Genomic DNA, 12,869 nt, shown 5'->3' on the forward strand with positions numbered 1-12,869 from the left:
ATGCTTGGAAGCTAGGGTTCCCCCTCTTTGAGTAGCGGACTGACTCAGTTAATGGGTTTGTACTGTTTTTTGCACTTTTGATGTCCAATGAATTATATTTTATAGTAGCCTTTGAGGTGCTTTATCCTGGTGGGGTTTTTATATATGCAGTCACACGAGCAAGCTAAGTTTCCACCTATAAAAACACTGCCCCACCTTAACACACAATCCTCATCTAGCCATGGGTTCATGTTCAAGTTAGGGAATCCTACATACGTTTCACTGCATCCAAGACTTTTCTAACAAAAAAGGTCAGTGTGTTTTAATGGGTACTTTATTTCATATTTTAAAGTGTATTAAATATAACACTGAATTATTCACATACTGTTCCTGGGCCTAGCAGGGCCTACAATAATGTATCCAGAGAGAACACAATCAAGGGGTTAATAGACAGATTCCAGTCAAATGATGTCCTGCTTTGAAATAAATTCAGGACCCCAGCAGGTGCTATCGTTCCAAGACTCTTGGTTTATAGAACCTTTTACAATGAATGTCTAAAAGATATTGCATCATTATTTACTAATTGTAAAGTTATAGGTCTTCTTAAAGCGGAGGTCCACCCAATTTTTTTGTTACGCCAGCAGCTACAAATACTGCAGCTACTGACTTTTAATAAATGGACACTTACCTGTCCAGCGTAACACCCGATGTCGGCAGCCGTCGGCAGTGTTAAGGCGTATTTAGGAATGTTTACAGACCTCAGATGATTGAGCGTTATTTCATTTCATTGGCCAGAATAATAATTTATTCTAACCATTGAAATGAATTAACGCTGAATAGCTAAACATGCTTAGCATTAATACGCATTTACCTGCATTTGCAAAAAAATTCTGCCAGAAGTCTGCTGTGGCAGTGGGTTATTGCTTCTAAAAGTCCCTGACACTAAACGCTGATAAAATCATATGTGTGCATGGACACAGGCCAACATGAAGGGAGGTTTATAGACAGGAAAAAAATAAGCCAGATGCCCCTAGCAGAAGCTGTAAAAACATCCAATGTGCATGAAGCCTAAAACAGGAATAATATATTCAATAACACCAGAATACATAATGGTCTTTCAGCGAAGTACAGCCAACATCTCATATTCACGAGCTAAAGCGGCATTGCTGTTGGGTTGTGGTGTAATTTCTATGTACTTTCTGTCCACGGTGGGTTTCAGAGTAAATCTTTGCAGAATGGTTGTAAAAACGAGGAAGAGTTCCATGCGAGCCAGACCCTCCCCCAAACACATACGTTTTCCTGGGATAAAAAGAGAGAAAACACGACTGTCACTTTTTGAAAATAAAGGTCCATTTCTGATAAATTAGCTTTGTGAATTAAGCCTATGTTTTGAAACACAAGCATGGTTTAAATTAAGAACCCACTGTCTATTCAAAAATTACTATCTATACTGTTAATTAACTACAGGATGGTACCTGCTGAAAATGGCATGAAGGCATCATTCTTCTCAAAGCTACCATTCTCATTTAGAAAATGTCCAGGGTCAAATTTGTGAGGATTTTTGAAGTGTTTGGGGTCCTTCAAGACTGAAGTTAGGATTGGAAACACCAAAGTTCCCTAAAATTCAAAAAAATAATTGGTTAACTGGAAACAGATTTAGGCACAAAAAAAGAAGGCAGTATTACAAAAAGTAGAATTGCAAAAAGTACTAAAATATTAAAAAGAAGAAAGTATTATAAAGCCTAAAAGGAATGTAGACTGCAACCCATGGTACAGCTTTGCAGTGGCGGTGAACTGAGACTCTGATTATTCCCGGCCAGCTCTTCATACACACTCAGGTTCCATGGTACATCAATCCTAGGTCTGATCAGGAGTCCAGAATACACGTTGGTTCACAAGACCTTGTCTACTTAGTGGTCCTAGGATTAGCCCATAGTGAGACCCTATCCAACACTTGAGACCAATGAAACAAGGATGTCCAGATGGCGAACACATGTGCCTGGGGAACATTCGTCCATAGTGCTCTTGATGAACCCTCTGTTATAATCAGTTTTTTTTTGTTTTGTTTTTGATATTTCACAAAACATACAGAAACACCTTTTATTGGTGAGATGTTCTCAAATTAAAGTCCTTTCGTTCTTGTGTAAAAATAAAAGGTGTGTATAATAACAAAATAGCATTAAATTACAAGATCGTGCTAAATATATTATAAAATATTATAATACAGAATATAAAACAATGCCAAAAAGAATAGTGCTTAAGATAAAAAATGTGTGCACGTTAATGTGTGTATGTGTGTATCAGCATGCTCCTCGTGTGTCTGTATTAAATTAAAGTGAACTACAGGTACTTTTGTCTCCACAAATTGAGCAGTTTCAGGCCTCCACCTTCCTATAAAGGCTGGCTTAAAGCGTAACTCTACCTTTGTTGAGAAAAAAACATTCCCCTTTGGGTGATCTATGTACATTGCAAGGATTTTAACAAACTTTGTTGCAGATTTCTATCTTTTGTTATTCTAAAGAAAATAAATCACAGTATTTTTTTTATCCAACATTTCTTGGTATGCTTAAGAGTTCCCTTCTCTAGAACTAAGGGGAAAAGCCCAACCCCTAAAAATCAACCCCACACCATAACCCCCCCCTCCACCAAACTTTACAGTTGGCACAATGCAGTCAGGCAATTACCCTTCCCCTGGCAACCGCCAAACCCAAAACACGTCCATCGGATTGCCAGACAGTGTAGCGTGATTTGTCACTCCAGAGAACACATCTTCACTGCTCTAGAGTCCAGTGGCAACGTTCTTTACACCACTGCATCCGACGCTTTACATTGCACTTGGTGATGTAAGGCTTGGATGCAGCTGCTCCATTGAAACCCCTTCTATGAAGCTCTCTACACACTGTTGCTGTATTAATCTGAAGGTCACATGAAGTTTGGAGGTCTGTAGCTATTGACTCTACAGAAAGTTGGCGACATCTGCGCACTGTGCGCTTTAACATGCGCTGACCCCGCTCTATCATTTTATGTGGCCTACCACTTTGTGGCTGAGTTGCTGTTGTTCCCAGTTGCTTCCACTTTGTTACAATACCATTAACAGTTGACCGTGGCATATTTAGTAGAAAGGAAAACTTAATGCACAGGTGGCAACCTATCATGGTACCACACTTTTCACTGAGCTCCTGAGAGCAACCCATTCTTTCACAAATGTTTGTAGAAATAGGGCTAGATTCAGTAACACTTAGGCCCCGTACACACGACCAAACATGTATGCTGAAACTGGTCCGCGGGCCAGTTTCAGCATACATGTTCGGTCGTGTGTAGGCGCGAGCGGGCCGAATTCCAGCAAACATTTGCCCGCCGGGCCTTTTCCCAGCGGGCAAATATTCGTGGACGTGTTTTAAAACCAGCCGCTGGAATCCTGCCCGCTCGGACATGTACGGTCGTCAGTACAGACCTACCGTACATGTCCAGGCGCCCGCCGTCCCTCGCATGCGTCGAATGACTTTGACGCATGCGTGGAAGCCTTTAAATGGCAGGCCCGCCCACGTCTCCGCGTCATCGCCGCGTCATCGTCGCGGCGACGACGCGGACACGCCCCGCGTATTGTTTACGCGCAGACTTCTGTACGATGGTTAGTACAACCATCGTACAGAAGCCCTCTGGCAGGCATGTACGGTGAAAACGGTCCGACGGACCGCTTTCATCGTACATGTTTGCTCGTGTGTACCAGGCCTTACGATGGGTGTATCAGTAGATACGCTGTCGTAAGTCCGAATCCGCGCCATCACAACTTTAAGCGTATGCTCAAACTGAGATACGCTTAAATGTTGCTAAGATACGACCGGCGTAAGTCTCCTACGCCGTCGTATCTTAGGGTGCATATTTCCGCTGGCCGCTAGGTGGCGCTTCCGCTGATTTCCGCGTAGAATATGCAAATGAGCTAGATACGCCGATTCAGAAACGTACGTGCGCCCGGTGGATTTTTTTACGTCGTTTACGTAAGGCTTTTTCCGGCGTAAAGTTATGCCTGCTATATGAGGCATAGCCAATGTTAAGTATGGACATCGGGACAGCGTTGAATTTTACGTTGTTTGCGTAAGTCCTTCGCGAATAGGGCTTATCGTAAATTACGTTCACGTTGAAAGCATTGACTATTTGCGACGTGATTAGGAGCATGCACACTGGGATACGTTCACGGACGGCGCATGCGCCTTTCGTTAGAGACGTCATTTACGTGGGGTCATGTTTTATTTGCATAAAACATTCCCACCTCTTCACAATTTGAATTAGGCACGCTTACGCCGGCAGATTTACACTACGCCGCCGTAACTTAGGGCGCAGGTTCTTTGTGAATACAGAACCTGCCTCACTAAGTTACGGCGGCGTAGCGTATCTGAGATACGCTACGCCCGCACAAAGTTACGGCGGACTATCTGAATCTAGCCCATAGTCTGCATGCCTAGGTGCTTGATTTTATACACTTGAGGCAATGGAGGTGATTGGAACACCTGAATCCAATGATTTGGGGGGTGTCCCAATACTTTTGGCAATATAGTGCATATTAGTAAAGTTCTCGACCGTATTAATATCTTAACCACTTCCTGCCGGGAGAGTGTACATAGACATCCTTCCTTTTCAGTGGTTATACATGGATGATGCATACTTCTTTTTGTGTGACTTGATTCAGTCATGTATTCTAAATCCTCAAAGGTATTATTAATATAAAAAACTTTTTGTTTTTTTTTCTCTTTGAGATGTGCTTCTCTTTGAAAACTTTCCCAAGACTTCCTTTCAACATTTATTGATTCTGGCCTTTTTTTTTTATTATGGTTTAGGGACATAATGCTACATCAGTCGTGAAATTGTCTTCCTAGGCTCATTCCAATCAGGATTGTTATTCACCTGATTGATTCGTATGATACGCCATTGTTGTTTTAAAACCTTATATGTTGAGGTAAGTGGCTTTGCGCTCCCCTTCTGTCAAAATATTTCTAATTCAGGAATAGTTACATTGTTTATATTGATTGTTCATTCAATTACTACAACACTTTCATGAGTCAAAATTATGCTGTGACATATCAATTTGTATAATTGTATTCATTAATACTATTGTGTTGACCACCTGTTTTATATTGATTTTCTCTTTCAATCCATTGCAGTTAGTTCTAAACACTCCTGAAGAAGCTCAAAAGAGCGAAACATGTTGAGCGAACTAAAACTGCAACAAGTTGTTCTACGATACTGAAGTCTGTCTATGTTCTAAACTTCAGCTGGTCTTGTTTTTTCAAATTATTTATTTAATATTTGTATGATAAAATTTATTAAAAATCTTTTCTATTTTTTCAAACTATTGTGTCCTTCACAATTTATCAGCACCGTCTTATAATCCCAGGGTCTCCAGGTACCCAATTCCCCTTTTTAGTCATTCATATATTTCATGGGATGAGGTGCTTTCAAATTTGAGGATCTGCTTATCCATTCAACAATATTGTTACCTTTGCTGTCTACATTCCAAAAAGGGGTCATTTGGGGGGTATTTGTACAGACTTGGCATGTTAGGGCCTTAAGAAATTAGATTGGCTGTCAGTACATCAGGCATGATCAATTTTCAATGATTGGTACAATAGCTTGTAGCATCTATAACTTTCACAAAGACCAAAAAATATGCACTGTCTGGGTTATTTTTACCAAAGAAATGTAGCAGTATACATTTTGGTCAAAATTTATGAAGAAAATTACTTAGAAAATTACTTATGTATAAAATTGTATAAAAATGTAATTTATAGTGAAAAAACATAAAGAACCCAGTGATGATTAAATGCCACCAAAAGAAAGCTATGTTTGTCTAAACAAATTATAACAAATTCATATGTGTACAGTGTTGCATGACTGAGTAATTATCATTGAAAGTGCAACAGCACTGAAAGCTGAAAATTGGCCTGGGCAGGACGGGGATGAAAGTGCCCAGCATTGAGGTGGTTAAGGCTGCTTTGTCCTTAACAACCGATGAGTCATCAGCTGTCATTGGGGTTTCCCGCAGACAGCTCAATGAAAAAAAAATGCCATTAAAGAAAAAATAAGGGAAATAAACGGCATGGGGTGCCCCCAATCCATACCAGACTCTTGGGCAGTGGCGTTGCGTCGATAGTGGACGCAGGAGCATCGCCCCCTCTCTCCTGCACTGCTACTGAAGTCAACAATACATAGATTCATGCATTGCATGAATCTATGTATTGTCGCCGGCACCGATGCCGCCCACTATTCAGATGGCCAACCCCTGGTGAGTCATCTGAATAACAGCAGTTGGTTGGCTTTGGAAGTGTCTATCAGAGCCAGCGGCTCTGATAGGCTTCCCAATTACAGTCTGTGGGCTGTAATCGGCTTCCAAATAGTTAACCAGGGGACGCACAGGATGTGGTGGTATTTGAGGGGGCAATCTGGCAGAATTTTGCAGGGCAAACTGGCAGTTTTTGAGGGGGAAAACTGGCGGCAATTGATGTGCACTGTGGCGACAATTGATGGCATGGCACAGTGGCGACAATTGATGGCATGGCACAGTGGTGACAATTGATGGGCACAGTGGCTGCGTTTGATGGCATGGCACAGTGGCGACAATTGATGAACACAGTGGCGACAATTGATGGGCACAGTGGCTGCGCTTGATGGCATGGCACAGTGGAGACAATTGATGGGCACAGTGGTGACAATTGATGGCACAGTGGTGACAATTGATGGCATGGCACAGTGGTGACAATTGATGGCATGGCACAGTGGCGACAATTGATGGCACAGTGGTGACAATTGGTGGAATGGCACAGTGGCGACAATTGATGGGCACAGTGGCAACAATTGATGGGCACAGTAGCTGTGTTTGATGGGCACATTAGGCTGCAATTGTTTTTTTGTCTTTTTTTCTTTTGTTTGCTCCCCCCAAAAAATTTGGAGCACCATCCGCCACTGCTCTTGGGGATAGATAGATAGATAGATAGATAGATAGATAGATAGATAGATAGATAGATAGATAGATAGATAGATAGAAGAGGAACATCTCAGATCATCCTGAAACTCAGAGAAGAGTACCTTTGGAATGTGATATCCTCTAAACGTGGTGTCCTTGCTGGCTGCATGGAGAACTCCTACTGGTACAATATCAGCAAATCTTTGGATTTCATGAATGACGGCATCTGTATATGGCATCATACTTCTGTCCTCAACTGATGGACAGCGATCACTGCCTATGACATTGTCAATCTCTTTTTGGATTCTCTCTGGAGCACATAGAAAGAAAAGAACATTAAAAAATATTACACGTCAATTCTACAGTTATTCATTCATGCAAGATTAGTGATATTTTTACATTGGGAATAATTCGAGTTTTGCCACATGCTGAAAAATGCAGCAAAGCCTACTATCACAAATGATCCCCTACGGTTTATGTAGAGGATATTTAAATTGTAAAGTGTTTTTCATGTTCTAGGTAGTGTTTTCTGAAAAAATTATAATTGTACCATGCATTTGTTGAAAATAGTGTAAATTAATCACTTTCTAATAAAAGAGCAGTTGCAGGTAAAAAGTAAAATTATTCAGTGCTATTCAATAAACAGAGCAACTGTGCTAAAGCCAGAAAGTTTGCTCAGTTTACCCTAATCAATAATCTAAGTCAGGGTTTCCTCAATCGAGGTTCCTCCAAAGGTTGCTAGGGGTTTCTTGAGCATTGATACCATTGATCTTTTCAGCTATCAGTAAGGATGAGCCGAACACCCCCCTGTTCGGTTCGCATCAGAACTTGCGAACACACCAAATGTTCGTGTGAACTTTAGAACCCCGTTAAAGTCTATGTGACTCGAACATTTGAAATCTAAAGTGTTAATTTTAAAGGCAAATATGCAAGTTATTGTCCTAAAAAGTGTTTGGGGACCTGCATGTATCAATGCAAAAAAAATCGTTTTAAAAACGGCCGTTTTTTCAGGAGCAGTGAACTTAATAATGCTAAAAGTGAAACAATAAAAGTGTAATATTACTTTAAATTTCGTACCTAGGGGGGGGTGTAAAGTCAGCATGTGAAAAAGCGCATGTTTCCCATACATAGAACTGTCCCTGCACAAAGTGTCATTTCTGAAAGAAAAAAAGGCATTCAAACCGACTTTGCGGCTCTAATGAATTGTCGGCTCTGGCAATTCAGAGATGATTCATTCATTAAAAAAAAGCGTGGGGTCCCCCCAAATTCCATTAACAGGCCCTTCAGGTCTGATATGGATATTAAGGAGAACCCAGCCGTCAATTTAAAAAAAAATGACGTGGATTTCCCCAAAAATCCACACCAGACCCTTATCCGAGCATGTTAACCTGGCCAGCCGCAGAAAAGAGGAGGGGACAGAGTGTGCCCCCCCCCTCTCCTGAACCGCACCAGGCCACATGCCCTGGATGTCCCCATGTTGATGTGGACAAGGGCCTCATCCCCACAACCCTTGCCTGGTGGTTGTGGGGGTCTGCGGGCGGGGGGCTTATCAGAATCTGGAAGACCCCTTTAACAAAGGGGACCCCCAGATCCTGGCCCCCCCCATGTGAATTGGTAATGGGGTACACTGTACCTCTACCATTTCACGAAGGAAGTGTAAATAGTTTGGGATAGTATGGGAAACATGCGCTTTTTCACATGCTGACTTTACACCCCCCCCCCCCCCCCCCCTAGGTACGAAATTTAAAGTAATATTACACTTTTATTGTTTCACTTTTAGCATTATTAAATTCACTGCTCCTGAAAAAAACGTCCGTTTTTAAAACTTTTTTTTGCATTGATACATGTTTCCTGGGACAGGACCCAGGTCCCCAAACACTTTTTAGGACAATAACTTGCATATTAGCCTTTAAAATTAACACTTTAGATTTCTCCCATAGACTTTAACAGGGTGTTCCGTGGCTTTTCGAATTTGCCGCGAACACCCCTAATTGTTCGTTGTTCGCCGAACAGGCGAACAGGCAATGTTCGAGTCGACTTAAACTCGAAGCTCATCCCTAGCTATCAGTAAGGGGGTAATTCTTCCTAATGACTACACGTGTAAAAAGCATTATTCCCACTGACCACCACACTAATGTAGCATGAGTTGTAGATGTAGTACTTTTTAACAGGGGTTCCCTGAGACCGGAAAGTTATTGCAAAAGTTCCTCTGTGATGGAAAGGTTGAGAAAGTTTGATCCATGTACGGTAATCCTTTGCTGCACATGCACATACAGTACAGACCAAAAGTTTGGACACACCTTCTCAATCAAAGAGTTTTCTTTATTTTCATGACTATGAATTAACACATGTGGAATTATACATAACAAAAAAGTGTGAAACAACTGAAAATATATTTCATATTCTAGGTTCTTCAAAGTAGCCACCTTTTGCAGCAGACACATCTCTAGAACTGTTAAGAGGAGACTGTGTGAATCAGGCCTTCATGGTAGAATATCTGCTAGGAAACCACTGCTAAAGAAAGGCAACAAGCAGAAGAGACTTGTTTGGGCTAAAGAACACAAGGAATGGACATTAGACCAGTGGAAATCTGTGCTTTGGTCTGATGAGTCCAAACTTGAGATCTTTGGTTCCAACCCCCGTGTCTTTGTGCGACGCAGAAAAGGTGAACGGATGGACTCTACATGCCTGGTTCCCACCGTGAAGCATGCAGGAGGAGGTGTGATGGTGTGGGGGTGCTTTGCTGGTGACACTTTTGGGGATTTAATCAAAATTGAAGGCATACTGAACCAGCATGGCTACCACAGCATCTTGCAGCGGCATGCTATTCCATCTGGTTTGCGTTTAGTTGGACCATCATTTATTTTTCAACAGGACAATGACCCCAAACACACCTCCAGGCTGTGTAAGGGCTATTTGACCAAAGAAGGAGAGTGATGGGGTGCTGCGCCAGGTGACTACCTCTTGAAGCTCATCAAGAGAATGCCAAGAGTGTGCCAAGCAGTAATCAAAGCAAAAGGTGGCTACTTTGAAGAATCTAGAATATGAAATATATTTTATTTAGTTTTATATTTAGTTTTGATGCCTTCAGTGTGAATCTACAATTTTCATAGTCATGAAAATAATGAAAACTCTTTGAATGAGAAGGTGTGTCCAAACTTTTGGTCTGTACTGTATAGTTCCATAGGGAAGCAGATTGGAACATCCTTCTAGGAGCCTGTGCTGTGTAACTTCTCCCTGCTTCTAGCATCACCAATAACCAGGGACATAACTAAAATTCATGGGGCTCTATAGTAAAATTTTAATGGATTTCTCTGGGACTTCTTTCTCATAGGCCCCATACACACGATAGAATCCATCCGCTGAAAAATCCCAGCGAATGGGTTTCAGCGGATAGATCCTATGGTGTGTACAATCCAGCGGATCTGTTTCCGCGGATATTTATCCCCTGGGATGGATTTCCAGCAGATAAATATTTGATGACATGCTATCAAATCTATCCGCTGGAATCCATCCCAACGGATGGATCCTCTGGTCTGTATAGACTCACCGGATCCATCCGTCCGAAGGGATCCCCCGCATGCGTCGTAATGATTCGACGCATGCGTGGAATTCCTTATATGACAGTGTCGCGCACGTCGCCGCGTCATAATCGCGGCGACGGCGCGACACGTCATCGCCAGAGGATTTCGGCGCAGATTTCAATGCGATGGTGAGTACACTACATCGCATGGAAATCCGCACAAATCCTCGAGAGGATTTATCCGCGGAAACGGTCCGCTGGACCGTATTCGCGGATAAATCCTCTCGTGTGTATGGGGCCTAACACCTGCCAATGTCTGGAATTTTAGAATGAAGACACTAGACAACTTCTTTAATGGGGCCCCCTTACCATACTTGGGCCCAATAGTAGTCACGTGGGCTGCTATGACAATAGTGACACCATTGCAAACACATCTCAACTTCCAAAAGTCTGTCATTCAGCAGGCTGGTTATGCTCCCTTTATGTATCTCAAAGTTAAATTTTTCAATTTAGACAGGGCAATGGCACTTAATGTTCTGCTAAGAAAATATATAATTACCTTGTATCTCAGGGTATTTGAGTAGTATCAAGAAGGCATATCTCAATGTTACACTTGTAGTCTCAGTCCCAGCAAAGAACAGGTCAGCTACTGTTCCTAGTAAATTATCCTTATGAAATTCTGTTTTGGGGTTGTTCTTTTCCTAAAAAAATATTTTCAGAGTCATTGTAGCATCCAAATGGGGTATAAGGCTTCCACAATCCTAGTAAGTCCCCATTAATCATAAATCAGACTCCCACTATGGCTCCAATTGGTTTTTGTTTTTCTTCTTTCTGCATATTGTTGGAGCACCAGATTCGTATCTTCCACAATTTTGTACTATAATGCTCACAAATTATTCAGTACATTGGCCAAGAGTAACCTTTAAAGTGGCAAACTACCCTATAATGTACAACAGAGCCATAGTACATATACATTACAGTATGGTTTCAATTGGCACATTTGTACTTTTTACCAACCACACAGTTAAAGCTGCAATATCCCTTTCAAACATTTCTTGCTTTAGAAAAAATATCAGATTATTGACCAATAATTATTTTTTTTTAAAATCAAACTCACCTCTTGCATTTTAATTAGGAAGCAATCTATAAAGTCTCGAGTGCAGTTCTCATCCAATGTCTCCTTGTGAGCTTCCACCATTTCTATTATAAACTCGTTTAACGTATCAAAATATTTAAGCATTTTTTGGTGGGGACCAGGAATACGGCTCATTAAGGCTGGGAATAGATTAAGAAGCTGGAACAAATTTTTAATTAAGGTGTTAAATAATGAGCAATACATCACCCTTACATTTATAACATATTGGCCCAGATTCAGGTAGAATCGCGCAATATTTGCGTGGGCAAAGAGCAAATTTTTTTCTCTGTGCCCACGCAAATATTGCACTTTGCCCGCGATTCACGGAGCACTTGCTCCGTAAATTGCGCGGGCAATATGCTAAACAGCCGGGCGCAAGGCTGCCTAATGTAAATGATCCCGCCGGGGGCGGGAATCATTTAAATTAGGCGCGCTCCCGCGCCGAGCGAACAGCGCATGCTCCGTCTGGAAACTTTCCCAAAGGGGAAAAACGGCAAATGACGTCGCAAGGACGTCATTTGCTTCTAAGTGAACGTGAATGGCGTCCAGCACCATTCGCGGTTCACTTACGTAAACGACGTGAAATTTAAATTTCACGGGCGGGAGGCGCAGCTATACTTTAGCATTGGCTGCGCCTGCTATTAGCAGGAGCAGCCTTATGCTAAAGGCGCCGTACGGAAACTCCGTACCTTGTGTACGCAGGGCCCGCGCAACTTTTGTGAATCGGTGGTAGTATGCAATTTGCATACTATACGCCGATCACAAAGGCCGCGCCCCCTAGCGGCCAACGCAAGAATGCAGCCTGGGATGTGAAGGCATAAGGAGGCTTATGTTTGTCACATCCTAGGCTGCAGTAGGTGTAACGAGGTTCCTGAATCAGGAGCACTCGTTACACCGGAGCAAGTAAGCACTTGCGCCGCGCAACTATGGTTGCGCGGGCGCAAGTGCTTCTTGAATCTGGGCCATTGAATATTACCAAAACAAGTCTCCAATATTCAGTTTTCCTGTCAATTGTTAACCTACTGCCTTCCTTTGAAAAACTTCTCTGATTAGTGCTGGGCCTTAAATGTTTTGTATGTGTGACCGAAGTTTAAAAAAGCAATGTCGGGTCCCATTTAAAACAATGCCTCGATACTACTTTCCATAGGACATTAAAGTGATTATTCCACTCAATGTATGCATTTGATTTTCATTTGTAAAATTGAAAGCATGGTGTGAAGTCTGCAGTGTAATACAGTATGTTTTCTGCATCATGCCATATAGAACACTCAGGA

The 12,869-nt window shown here is 42.0% G+C and overlaps 1 protein-coding gene across 2 annotated transcripts in view; it reads right to left on the reverse strand.

Moving 5' to 3' along the window:
* Window positions 1–295: 295 nt before the first annotated feature.
* The window catches only part of LOC120913359 (cytochrome P450 2H2-like), a 30,994-nt gene continuing 18,420 nt past the window's right edge, over window positions 296–12,869 (reverse strand). The window contains exons 5-9 of one of the 2 annotated variants that reach the window (XM_040323236.1): window positions 11,578–11,754; window positions 11,020–11,161; window positions 7,060–7,247; window positions 1,455–1,596; window positions 296–1,278 (exon numbers count right to left, since the gene is read on the reverse strand). In XM_040323236.1, the coding sequence (XP_040179170.1) occupies window positions 1,097–1,278; window positions 1,455–1,596; window positions 7,060–7,247; window positions 11,020–11,161; window positions 11,578–11,754 (831 nt within the window). In that variant the 3' untranslated portion in view covers window positions 296–1,096. The remainder of the gene's footprint in view (window positions 1,279–1,454; window positions 1,597–7,059; window positions 7,248–11,019; window positions 11,162–11,577; window positions 11,755–12,869) is intronic. The other variant, XM_040323238.1, reaches the window with a different exon arrangement.

Source organism: Rana temporaria, chromosome 9 (assembly GCF_905171775.1).
Source record: "Rana temporaria chromosome 9, aRanTem1.1, whole genome shotgun sequence".
Taxonomy (NCBI): Eukaryota; Metazoa; Chordata; class Amphibia; order Anura; family Ranidae; genus Rana; species Rana temporaria.